Below are 14,126 nucleotides of genomic sequence, written 5' to 3' on the forward strand. Positions count from 1 at the left end.
CAATCCGAGATCTTGAATTACAGTCGAAAATATCGAAAATATTGAATGTCGTCAAAATCCCCCCCAAAACGTCTAAGTTTTGTTTGATTTTTATATGAAACATATGCTAGGGTTTTTTTATGGTTTGAATTGGGCGGGATAAAAGTTTCGAAATCTAGTCAAACTTGTCTGAAATTCGAACGTTGAAGGAGTTTTGAACGAGCTTGCAGCTCGTCCACGTGATTTGGTCAGATATCCGCTCAAAATGGCGAGATTTGGTTTGAATTTTGGGTCTGTTCGGTTTGGTCTCATCTGGTTTGATACGCATGGTACAAGTGTGGGGAACCTTGCACGAAAATGGGTGGACACGGGTCTGCCATGGTTGAAAGAGGGCATGGCAGTTGTTGAAAGAGGAAAGAGACGAGGGTAGAGAGAGAGAGAGAGAAGGAAAGGGAAAGAGGAAGGGGTACAGCTGGCATGGCTGAAGAGTTTTGGGAATTTAATTGTAGTGGGCCGGACGGGTCGGGTAAATGTTGGGCTGGTCGGTTTTGGATAGTAAAATGATTGTTGGTGGGATTTGGTACCGAATTTCATGGATCCTTCCTCCTTTACTTAAATTATCCCCGGGCTTCTAATTTAATGAATAGTAATATATTAGGTGAAGATAAATATTAATTAGTGTGTATAAAATAAAAATTAATTTAATGAGTACGAATCCTAAACGAAACGATGGCGAACCGTTTAAAATTCGCGATAAAGTAATACTAGTAAAAAATAGTGAAAATGAAGGTAACGGTATTAATAGTAGTAAAAATATAAAATAATAGTGAAAATAAGATATTTAGCTCGTTAATAAATTTAAAAGCCCAAGAAAATAAATTGGAATAAAGGAGGGACGAAATTGGGTGTCAACATTGAGCAGTTGTTTTTTCTAAATTGAATTTAGTATAAAATAATTAACAATTTGGAAAAAGAAGAAGTTATCTTATTTCTTTCAAATCTCCCTTACTGTTCAATTAATGAAATATTCTTGTGATTGAGACTATTAATGTATTTTTTTAAAAGGTGTGCAATAATACAATCAAGAAAAGGAATTAATAACAGAATTGTATGTCGTTAAATATAAAAAGTTCATCGCTAATCCAATTGGTGACAAATTATCAAGCTTTAATCGGAATAAAAAACCCAAGCTTTACGGATCTAAAGGGAAATTTTCTCTATAAGGTATAAAAATGATGAATAAAATTCTAAATATGATCGAAAATAAAATAAAATTTGGCTTCCTTGAGTCTAATGGGGGACAACTAATTCAACATTATGATCAATCTTTCTAGTCATAAATAGCCCCACCCTAGAAGCCATAACTTTAAATAGTGTGGTCTCTGTGGCTCAAATTAAACTTGGATTTCTGTTGATACACATTGTTGACATCAAACCACCACTGAAAGTGCGTGTAGATTTGTCAATAAATCATATTTTTCTGGTTTCTGACGCGGTGTTTGGTATCTACTTTGAAGACCCGATTAATTTGAATTCTTGTGCATGTATAAGTCCAATTAAAGAGAAAAGCGTTGGCTAATTTACTCAAGTGCCCCTTTTTCAGCCGTAATTTACATCTTGTCCCTATTTTTAAAAGTTGTACAAATAAAACCCTCGGAAAATTACCTTTCAGACAACGTTAGACTCTTAATATTTGCTCATATATTGCTCAACCTTAAAGATAAAACATTAGACTGTCAGCTAACATTTGATGTAGTTTACAAAATTTTAGACCATGGTCTAGCATTTCTCATAAGATCGGTTTATTCAAAAGGGAACTTTAGACCATGGGGTAAAGCTACGTACAATAGACCTTTATAGTCCTGTCCTTTCCCAAACCCCGTACGTAGCGGGAGTTTAGTGCACCGGACTGCCCTTTTTTTTAAACGATGGTCTAAAAGATCCATAAATTATAAAAGAAATCTCAAAAAGGGTTAATCAGTGAAAGTTTCACGAAACCGTTAGCTCCCTACCAGAGTTTTTTCATTAACAAAGCTCAAACCTGAAACTTTTGATTAACGGTAGAGATATCCTATCTATCCGCCACTATCTCGGTGGTATCCATAACTCACGTAATTTAACAGAAGCAAACAAAAGAGAAAGCAAAAACACAACTGTAAGTGCATACAAATGACATTGCCGAAAAGAAAGGTGCAGACTCATTAAAAGCCATATCCAGAAATATTTAAACATTGTTCCACGACAAATTCCAGCTGTTTAGCCTATTTTAGACATGTAAAATACTGAATAACCTAAATTTCGATAATTTCTTATTCGTATGTACAACTACATCCTTGGCTTCTCTAAGCTGAAAGATGACATTCGTTTGACATATTCAATACGGTAATCTTTTTTTGCTTAATCATATCATATCGAAATTATTGACTGACCAATTAGTATATATGTAGATAAGCCCATTAAGAGGGTATACCATCCCCTAGCTACCAAGAAGCTACTTCTTCATTCTTATAGTTTAAATCCTAGACGTCCGATTAAAATAGGAGGAATTTCAACTATTCCACCACATCCCTTGATGGTATGTTTTCTTATTTATTAAATATAGGCTAAGGTGCCAGTTAACGTCCATAAGATTAACACTTTGTTTTGAGTACAGACATTATTTGGATTAAGTGCCGGACCTACCAAAATCACCATCAAAATTTTACGTTGCGTTTTGAGTTTTGTATTGTTTTCTTTATTTTTGGAAAATTAGTTTTGCTAGTATATTGTTAGAAAAGTCGTGTGATTTGAATAGTTTTTTTAATGAGCTTTTGTAGAAATATTTGCGTTAGACTTTTCGTGAAAACTTAACTTTTGAGTTGCTTTTGGTTTCTAAAAGCATTTTGGTTTAACTTGCATAAACCAAATTAATTTATTTTAGTCCAACTGGTTTTGACTTTTATTTTTGGAGAAGTTTTAATTCGACTTTTCAGACCAACTATGTAAGACAGAATTAGCATACTTAATTTTCGGCATGTTTTTATTCGGTTGCCTTTCTGTCTTTTGCTGGAATTGGAGATCGTTGACTCCTAAAACAAATAAGTCGAGTAGAATCAAAGTCCAGTAATAATTTATAAAAGTATGAACATGTTAATATTTTATTACGATAAAATCCTTTAATGCTATAATTTTATGAAACTATATTAAGAATAGTTTTCCCAACCTTCATAGAGATGTCTTGTAACATAAGATTTGCCTAATTTTTTTTTTTTTTTTTTTTTTTTAATTTCTTACAAAAGAAGGGTCATTACATTCACTTACAAGTTATGCAGGGTTATAATGCATCAATTATAAATGCAGTGATTGATAACAAAATAAACTATTATCCGGAGATTAACAATGAATGAATTATTATCCATGAATTACTTACTTTAAAATAGTATTTTTATCTTTAAATAGTTAATTCCTGCATTGCTAATACATATACTCTTATTCCAAGTTCCATTCCGCAAAAATAATACATAAATTTCTGCATAACTTAATACTCCTATGATTATTGATTTCATTTATATATGTGTTAGTTATATATGCTGCCTTTCGTATTTTTCTTATATGTCGTCAATCGAATACTATATTATCTTATGCGGGATTTTGTGTTGGGATTAATTTTTCTTCTACACAACGGAATGAGCCCTTAATTGTAAATTTTGCAATTAAGGATTAACATAAAAAGGTTTGAAATTCCCAAAATTTACAGCTTAATTCATGTTAAGAACGTAAAATTCCTAAGAAAAAGGTGAGTCATCTTATTATAAGGTCTATAAAATCTCCTATTAACCGCCTGCAAGATGTTTTATCTAAAAATTAATGGATGAGAATTATTTTCACCCTCCAACTTTGCTTTAAAAATCAAACTGCCCCTCAACTTTGAACAATAGTCATTCTCCCGCCTTTACCCTAATTGACTTTCTTAAATTCCTATTCTACCCTTAAATTATCAACTTGTCTTTTTTTTTTTTTTTTTTTTAATCTCTTTTACTTCTTTAAAATCATGATTTTCTTTAATCTCTTTAATCTATGTAACAAATTTTCTTTAAGAAATTAAATATTATTTTCGAGATAGAAAAAAAGTGAGATATACTAGTTAAGTATATAATTTAATGTCATTCTATAATGAAATAAATGAGAAGAATAAGAATTTTTTTATTAATCATAATCAAAATTCTAATATCTATTTATACAAGTATAAATAACATGTAATAATAACTTTAATAAATATATTACAATGCAGTAATACAAAATAATTGATAAAAATGGAGGTATATTCTATAACAAATTCCTAAAAGATTATCTATTTATATTATAAATGAATTTTAAATTATAATTTAAAATATTCCATTATTAAAAACCAAAACTCATTTATATATTGACAATAGAGAATAAGAGAGAAATGAAACTTAAATATACATATACATATATATGTAAAAATAATAGGTAATATGCGTGTGTGTGCGCGCGTGCGCGCGTGCATGTACATACATAATATATACTTAATCCATGTAATATTAAAAGGATTATTCTACTTATATTATGAATTTCAATAAATAAAAAAGAACTATACATACCTACGTTAAAATAATAAATTCTATATAATATAAAAAGATATTACATAGATGGAGGAGTGAAAATGTCAAGGGTGGAGTGAAAATGTCAAGGGTAAAATAGAAATTACATAGGAGAAAGAAGGGAGAAGGACTATTGTTCATAGTTGAGGGGGGAGTTTGAATTTTAAAACAAAGTTAGGGGTCAAAATGATCTCACCCAAAAATTAATTAAGTAATTCTAGTTTCTAGCTAATCCTTTCACTCCCTTTTACGTTTCTGAATGGAAAATAAACTACCAAACCTAAATGTCAAGAAGCACTAAAAGATACGTATTGTCGAAATTGTCAAAAACTCTGAAATACACTTAAAAGGGATTAAAAAAAGCTCTTAAGTTTTGCTTCAATGCTACTTTTAGCTTTCTGTTGGAAACTTTTAATCACATTTTCTTTATAAATGTTTTCCTTTTCATTACAAAATCTTGATTACGACTAAAATTTCCCCGTTTGAGGTGTTGCTTAGCTTGTATTTTTTCAGTTTTTGCTAAAAACAATTGTGTGTCTCGTACATTTTCTAGCGTTTTGTCTTTCTCACATTATTATTCTACTATTTAAAAACTCACACCTACAAATTCTTTACAAATAAAAAAATTACAATAGAAAAACTATTATGAAGTTCTGTAATATTTGAAATTACCAGAACACATTATTTCCCATCAAAAGGTGGGGGCAAGGTCTACCCTCCTTAGACCCCGCCTGATGTGATTATACTGGGTATCTTTGCTGTTGTTGTCTACAGAATACGTTATTTCCCAACTCTAAAACGTCAAAAGATTATCTAAAAATTAATCTAAATTTTTACAAAGACCCAAAAGACACGGGAAAATTCTGGTTATGTTTCACTAACAATTCTTATCTTAGAAGGATAAGATCTGATCTTTAACATGCTTTATTAATTTGGATTTTGGAATAAAACATTTGATTTTTTTTCCTTAAATGAAAATTAATTCACCAAAACAGAATAACCCCCCTCCCTCCTTCCACAACCAAAAAAGAAAAAGAAAAAGAACTATACAAAAAAATAATATATTTGTTTATGTTTCTAGCCTGGTTTCTGATCCTTGCTTTGGTGCCCAACCAATGCGAATTTACGTTGCAAAGTCCCGCTTTTGGTATAAAATGTTCCTTGTCAAAGCTAAGGAGACTCTATTTTTTACCTCCACATTGAAACCTCCGATTAGAATAGAGTTATATTTTATTGACAATTTTTAATTTAGAAGGATAAGATCTAATCTTGAACAACTTTTAGTAATCTTGAATGCAGGATGGATTTATTCCCCCCTTAAAGGTAAATTAATTCACCAAAATAAAAATAAAAATTGTTTTTTTCCCGTCCAGTGTCCGGTCCCACTTTGGCTCCTAATTAATGTGGTTCAAGTTGGAAAATTCGACTTTGAGAGTAAAGCTTTCCCTACTGTAGGAGATCCTATTTCTGGAACACAAAATCGAGATTCTGATTAAGAATGAACAAGTTATATTGTATTAACAATTCTTAGATTAAAAAGATAAGATCTTATCTTTCACAAATTTTATTAATCTTGAATGTAACATTTGATTTTTTCCTTAAAGGTAAATTATTCACCAAAACAAAACAAAAAACAAAAAAAGGAAAAAAAAAAAAAAAAAGAAAAATAACCACTTTACAAAAATAATTCCTTTTATTTTGGGTGCCCCTACCTACTTCAGGATTCAACTAATAATATAAATTTGCAATGAGAATTTTATTTTGTGGAGCGCTCTATAGACAGGGGTGTACAGAGTAAACCGAAAAACTACACCAAATTGATAAATCTAATCAAACTGATAAAAAAACCCGATTAGTGATTTGGTTTGATTTGGTTTGGTGTTAAAAAAAAACCCGATCATAATTGGTTTGGTTTGGTTTGGTTTTAGCTAAAAAAAGTCAAACCAAACCAACCCGACACTACATGCTTTCATTTTTTAAAATATTTTATACATAAAAATATTTATTTGTAATGTAATTTATAAATATTTCTTAAATTTTTTCGTAGTTTTTTGTCTTTTATTATATTATATTTCAAGCTTGACCTTATAATTTTGAATGTCAATAAATTTTATATCACGGATGTTAATGCTTCCAAATAAAGTCACCGAAACCAACTCAACACTAATGCTAACAAAGAAATTCAATTCTACCACTAGGAATGATAATGATGTTGGATATCTATTCTTTAGATTTGCATAATTGGTTTAGAGAGTGAAAATACATGATTTTTTTTTTCTTGGTCATATAATTAATAATTATTAGCCGTACTTATTTTAGTGTGACTTAGTACTTTTAGATTATGGTCATTTTCTTTATGACTTATTAATTAGCAATATATATTTTAACTGATTTTATTATTTTTTTTGTTGAATATTTTAATACAATATCATCACTCATCTCACATTTTGTGTTATTTTCTTAAGAAACATCTTAATTATATAGTTGTATCTTACTAGGACTAAAAAAATAGTTAAAGTAAAAGTTATATGTTTTGTATGAAGACTTTTCCGGAAAAAAACCTGAAAAATCGGAGAAAACCGAATAACCCGAGAATACCCAAGGTTGAAAAACCCGAATTTTATTGGTTTAATTTGGTGTATAAATTTAAAAACTCGACGCAATTGGTTTGGTTTGGTATTTAAAAAATCCGAACCAACCCGTTCCATGTGCACCCCTACTCTCTACTAAAAAAAATTCACTTTCCGGAGAGCTCTCTAATAAAGAAAATTCTATATCCGCAGCTCAAATTCAAAATCTCTAATTAAAGATGAACGAGTTATATCTTTATCTTTATTTCAGAAGGATATAATCTTATCTTTCACAAATTTTAGTAATCTTAAATGTAGCATTGCATTTTTTTCCTTAAATATAAACTAATCCACCAAAATGGTAAAAAAATAAATCCCCACCACCCAAAAAAAAAAACTAGTACTACACAAATAGTGTCTACAACCACTCTCCTAGTACTACAAATAGAGACATTACTTGTGTTTATTTTTTCCACTACCTACAATTTCTCTCCCTTTTATTTCTCTCTACCATTTGATTCCAAACTAACTACCATAATCCCTCTTAACATAACACCTAATCTCCTCTAAATCTCATTTTATCCACTCTTAATCTCACAATTATCCAACAAAAGAGTGATCTTTATTGTATTTTCTTGTTTTGGGGTTATACTAAGTACAAAAAACTGATCTTTTTGAGTATTTTCTTGTTGATTGAAAGGCAAAAATAATAAATATAAGATGGTTGTGAAGATAACACCTCTTTAAATCCCATTTTATCCAAGAAAGTTCACTTTTTTTTTCCCTCTAAAAAAGCACAAAAGAGTGATCTTTATTGTATTTTCTTGATTTGGGGTTATCCTAAGTACAAAAAACTGATCTTTTTAGTATTTTTTGGTTCTTGAAAAGCAAAAAAAAAAAAAAAACGATGGTTGTGAAGATGATGAAGTGGAGACCATGGCCACCAATATCATTATCAAAAAAATTTGAGGCAAAAATTAGTGTTAATTGTCTTAAAGGTTTAAACTTTTTGTTAAATAAGCAAGTGGGGTTTCAAGATTTTGATAAATTAAGAGTTGAAATTAAGTGGAAAGGTTCATCAAAGGGTAATTCTTTGAATTTGAGTTCATTTACAAGGAGAAATGTTAAGAAGAATTATACAAAGGAAGAGTGTTTAAATGGAGATGATGATGGTGTTGTTGAATGGAATGAAGAATTTCAAAGTGTTTGTAATTTTACTGGTTGTAAAGATGGTGTTTTTCATCCTTGGGAAGTTGCCTTTACTGTCTTCAATGTGAGTTCTTGATTTACTTTTTTTTTTTACCTCTGATCCTTTTGGTTTTTTTGGGTTTCTGTCTATTGAGTGAAAAATAAAAAATAAAAAATTAACTTTGGATTTATTTACTTTTTAACCTCTGATCCTTTTGGTTTTTTTTTCTAACTATATATATATATATATATATATATATAACTTGGTTGAGATAGAGGCGTAGTAGTTGTTGTTGTATACTGACTCCTGTCTAAAATAATTAATGTTTTAGTCTCTAAAAGTTGGTTCAAAGTAATTGATCTCTCACAAAATCAAGAAGATATTTAATTATTTTTCTCAAATTTGTCCGTGACACATTCTTAATTTAAAGTACAAATTAAATGATAGCTATGTCAATCTAAAAAGAAAAGAAAAGAAAATCATAATTAAGGGTATTTTAGTCAAAAGCCTCTTAATTTTTAGGAGTAAATGAATTTTTTTAATCGATGTGCCCAAGCCTAAAATATCAATTATTTTGGATGGGAGGAAGTAGTTATTTAGGACTGTATGTGATCAGAAAATTACTGAATTGGATCAAATATCTTGACTAGCTAGTGCTTGTACCTTAGTTGTCTTAAATTGGATACATTAATTAGAAGGGGTAAGCCTTTCTTGATAGTTGTACTGTGTTATGAATCTTGTTCATGTCATACAACTTTTTGAGCTGAATATTTCTTGAATTTCCTCAAATTAGGATTTCTTTTTTCTTTTATTGGTTAAATTGTTGCTTGGTTTTGATTATTTGATCATGAACATGTTAAACAAAATATGCTTGATAAAATTCATCATCAAAATGGTTTTTACTGAGTGTTATTACTGCTAGTAACAGTGGCAAAGTGAGAAGTTTTGCTAAAACTGTTCAATATACAGTGTATAATTTTTTTATATACTCATTATAATTTTCCGACACCTCACTGGCTTAAAGTGAGGTTTAACTTTTGTTATATTGCTGTCTAAAATTTTGAACAATGGAGATACTATTCCTGACTTGCCCCATGAGTCAAAAGCTTTTTTTTTTAAGCCTTCTGGAATGTAATGATTGCCTTTTAATGGATCTACCTTTTGAGCTTGTGGAGGTCATTTATTTTGATGTTATATGGTGGATGGTGAGACACCTTGTATATTCATTCATATTTTTCTCCTAGACATATACAGCTGTGCTTTTTGGAAAGAAAAAATAAACATTACTGGGATAGTCTGTTATTAATTAAAAATTGTAGCACTTGATTAAGTACCTTGGAGAATATGCCTTTCCATAGTTGTTTGCCTTATGCATCCAACATTTTTTTTTTAAAGGAAGTAACAATAGGAGGAGGTGTTAATGGTTATTAAAAAAAAAAGAGGGGGGGGGGGGGTGTGTGTGGGGGTGGCGCAGCCCGGTGTACTAAGCTCCGTGCATCCGGGGAAGGTGTTAATGGTGAATGGTAAGAATTCTTTTATGGCTAATTCTTTCACATAGGTCATATCTACTAGTTGGGAATATATGTTGGTCTTGTTAGAGACTTCTAATATTATTATTTTTTCACATAGGTCATATCTACTAGTTGGGAATATATTTTGGTCTTGTTAGAGACTTCTAATATTATTATTGTTATTATTATATTTATTTAGATACATGTAACTTATTTTCTCTTCTAACTTTTATTTGGTATGATGATGCCATGAGTTGAACTTAAATGGAATAGTGAATTCTTATAGCTGATCCCAACTTATTTGGGATTGATGCGTAGGTTTTTGTTCTTCCATAGGCTCAAGTCTCAACCTACCTTGTCTAATCGCGTGTCTTTCAATCCAATCGGTGTATTTTCTCTTCTAACTTTTTTTAATATGATGATGACATGAGTTGAACTTAAATGGAATAGTGAATTCTTTATAGCTGATCCCAACTTGTTTGGGACTGACGCATAGTTTTTTGTTCTCCTATAGGCTCAAGTCTCAACCTATCTTGTCGTTCATGATAGTCGCTTGTCTTTCAATGCAATCGGTGTTTTAGTTCCTATTGCTAATCCTTTATTTTCAGTTTAGCTTTCATCTGCACTAATTTCTGAATTGAACACCTTATCTTTGTGTTCAATTTCATTTTAATCTACTCCCTTCCTTGTGGTTCTCTGTGAACTGTTGGTTACCGTACTTATTCATACTTATACTGAATCAGTGTACAAACAAAGGACCAGATCAGAAGGTACCCATACTTGCTGCTGCGACATTGAACCTTGCGGACTTTGCTTCAGTAGCTGGAGAAAAAGAAGACAGCATTGAAATTTTCATTCCTTTGGAAGCCTCTATTGGCAGCTTCAAGAGTTCCCTCTCACTTTGTGTAAGAGAAACTAAAGCACATTTTTTGCTTGCTCTCCCGTATTCCTTCAGCCACTTGATTATATTTTTGGACCTCCCCAAAAAATATTAGCCAGCAAATGTATAGGTTTTGTATATTAAGTATAACTATACTTGTAATATACATAAATATACATGTAATATACATAAGCATTGTTTATGTTTTGTATATTTTGGCTAGCGCCCGTAATTAATTTTGGCGAGGGGCCAAAAATGAAAATGCCTTCATTTATATATCTGCGACTGTTTCCTGAAGACATGTTCATGTTTGACAGCTATCACTCAACCTTGTGGAATTGAGGGACACACGTGAAGCTTCAGAGACCATTCCGAAGTTTACCATGTCTGCTCCAGTATCTCCAAACCCCGGAAATGTTTTGTTGACAGACAGAAATGAGGGTTCTTCTTTTAAAGCAGGTCTCCGGAAAGTTAAATTTTTCAAAGGATTATCTGTTAGGCGACAGAAGAAGGCATATCATGAAGAGGAAGGCAGCAGTGATGGAAGGAACTCAGTGAGAAGTGACGATCCCGATTATGTTTACCGAGTGGATACAGATTCACTTGATGATGATTCCGAAGAAGGAGAATCAGAGGAAGGAAAAGAGGATACAAGTGTTCAGAAGTCATTTAGTTATGAATCACTTGTCCATGCGAACCATGCTGGTGGATCATTTTACTCGAACACAAGTGGCAGCGAAGACGAGGACTTAGTCCACTATAGCCCTCATATTTCAGATGTACCAGCGTATAAAACTGCAGCACTACCAAATCAATCTACAGAGCAGAGTTCAAAACGCAGCATTCTTCCCTGGAGGAAGAGGAAGTTGAGTTTCAGATCTTCTAAAAAAACCAAGGGGGAGCCGTTGTTGAAGAAACATTATGGAGAGGATGGTGGGGACGATATAGACTTTGATCGCCGACAGCTTTGCTCTGATGAATCTTCTTCAGGGGTATGTGTCCACTTTTCGTTCTTTTCTTTGTCACGTTTGATTATGGGATAATTACATTTTTGGACCGCTTAGAACAATAATGGACAGCAACGGTATAGGTTTTGCATATCAAGTATAAATATACATATAATATCTGTATGGTATACATAAAATATACATAATTAGTGTATTAGTTTGTATGTTTTGGCTTAGTGCCAGTAATTAATTTTGGCCGACGGGCCAAAAATGAAAAAATCCCCTTGATTATCCTAGTATCTAAATGGAATTTGCGTAGTCTCATTTATTATCTTTATTTCGTGCTCTGATCAATCTGCTATTACTTGTACACCAATGTACCCCTCGTATTGAAGATGACAGAGCTTGATAACTTTCCCTAGTAGCTATTTGTACTTGTATAGTTGTATTAAGTCATAACTAGTCCTCTTACCAATGTATGTAATTCTTGCAGTGGTGCAAATCTGAGGAAGGTTCTGCAAACCGATTTGCAGTCTCTGAGTTTGGAGATGACAGTTTTGCTGTGGGTAGTTGGGAGCAAAAAGAGATAGTAAGCCGTGATGGTCAAATGAAGCTGGAAACTCAGATCTTCTTTGCTTCGATTGATCAACGAAGTGAACGAGCTGCAGGTGAAGGCGCTTGTACAGCCTTAGTTGCCGTGATTGCTGATTGGTTCCACCAAAATCCTAAAGATATGCCTATCAAGTCCCAACTTGATTGTCTTATCCGCGAAGGCTCACTTCAGTGGAGGGATCTTTGTGAAAACAAGACCTACAGAGAACGTTTCCCAGATAAGCATTTCGACCTCGACACGGTCCTCGAAGCTAAAGTCCTTCCACTCTCAGTAGCTTCAGAAAAATCATTCATTGGGTTCTTTCATCCCGAAGGAATCGAAGAAGTGGAAGGATTCGACTTCCTTCACGGTGCCATGTCTTTCGACAACATTTGGGATGAGATTTCTAAATCCGCTCAAGAAACTCCCTGTTACATAGTGAGTTGGAATGACCACTTCTTTATCCTCAAAGTTGAAAAAGACGCGTACTATATCATTGACACACTGGGCGAGAGGCTTTATGAGGGTTGTAATCAGGCTTATATCCTCAAATTCGACAAAGATACAACGATATTGAAAGAGAAAACTGATTTGAAAGAGGCTGTTGATGCGGGAAAAATTGTCATTAACACCAAGGGCACCGATAAAATGCTGGAAGACATGGTACCTGAAAACAACATCATTTATAGAGGTAAAGACGCGTGCAAAGAGTATATTAAGAGTTTTTTGGCGGCAATCCCTATTAGGGAGTTACAAGTTGATGTGAAGAAGGGATTGATGGCATCGACACCTCTTCATCAGCGGCTACAAATTGAATTCCATTATACAATGAGCTTTGATCCTAAGTTTGAGTCGTCATCAGAAGAACTAACTGCTAACAGTTTGACAATACTACCATCGGCAGCAGCAGAGTAAGCAACGAGTAATAAAGTTTTACGAGTATATACATAATGCTAATCCTTTTGTTCTACATATAATTTAGGAATTTTGAAAAGCTAATTGCTGTTTAGTGTTCCCTGGTCTCTTCTTTGTTTTCTTTAGTACAGATGACTGTAACTGGCTTAGTATCTCCTTTGTCTTTTCTTCCTCGTGCACGAGGAATTATATGTAAATGACTATGGAACTGCTCAAGAGTTCTCTCTTTTTCTTCTCTCAAAGAGGGAAGTTGACATGAATGAATGTATTAGTTCCATACTTCTCTTGATTGCTGCTTATTAATTCCTTGGGTTGCGGTCCTTCCCAGGACCTTGTGTGAATGCGGATGCTTCGTACACCTTGCTGCTTTTTATGATTTTCTTTTTGAATTCTCCCTCGTCTTCACAAAGACATGAACTAGAAGTTTCTCCACTGAAGAGAAGCAACTCTCCAAAGTTGTATCACCAGCTTTTGAATCAACCAAAGAAAGAACTGCAATTCTTTCAAACAAGAACAGAAGACACTTTCCAAAGAAAATTTTCAAAGGCTTTGTATACTTTTTCTTTAGCCATATCCTTTTCTACACTTGTGAGGTATTGTCCGCTTTGGCCTGTATGCCAACGAGGCTTGGTATACCACTTTGATTATTGGATAACGTCAGTGAATCGGATATCCTCATACAGGTTATAATTGGTAATTATTTTTTAATGTTTGTGATTTTGCCAAGGGTAGAATATTGTAATGTCAGTTAAGTGGCAGGAATTATCGCTTGAGTGGAATAAGTGAGTGTTTGTGAAATGACAAAGAATAGAATGACATTCTATCACAAAATAAAGAAAAGTGACTTTCTTGTAATAATTAGTCAAGCTTCGCGCAAGCTGACCCGAGCACAACGTTTATAAATAAAAAAGGGGATAGAAGGAAAAAGAACTCAGCATC

The 14,126-nt window shown here is 32.5% G+C and overlaps 1 protein-coding gene across 2 annotated transcripts; it reads left to right on the forward strand.

The window, feature by feature from the left end:
• The first annotated feature begins 7,610 nt into the window (after positions 1-7,610).
• Positions 7,611-13,462, forward strand: LOC132060207 (uncharacterized). Of its 2 annotated transcripts, none has more exons than XM_059453123.1 (4): positions 7,611-8,426; positions 10,597-10,758; positions 11,051-11,725; positions 12,174-13,462. In XM_059453123.1, the coding sequence occupies exons 1-4, from the start codon at positions 8,061-8,063 to the stop codon at positions 13,185-13,187; spliced, it is 2,217 nt and encodes a 738-aa protein (XP_059309106.1). In that variant the 5' UTR covers positions 7,611-8,060; the 3' UTR covers positions 13,188-13,462. The 2 variants fall into 2 exon arrangements, with proteins under 2 accessions (XP_059309106.1, XP_059309107.1); XM_059453124.1 differs by lacking the exon at positions 7,611-8,426 and adding an exon at positions 9,847-9,865.
• Positions 13,463-14,126: the final 664 nt, after the last annotated feature.

The sequence above is a fragment of the Lycium ferocissimum genome, chromosome 6 (genome assembly GCF_029784015.1).
Source record: "Lycium ferocissimum isolate CSIRO_LF1 chromosome 6, AGI_CSIRO_Lferr_CH_V1, whole genome shotgun sequence".
NCBI classification, from domain to species: domain Eukaryota; kingdom Viridiplantae; phylum Streptophyta; class Magnoliopsida; order Solanales; family Solanaceae; genus Lycium; species Lycium ferocissimum.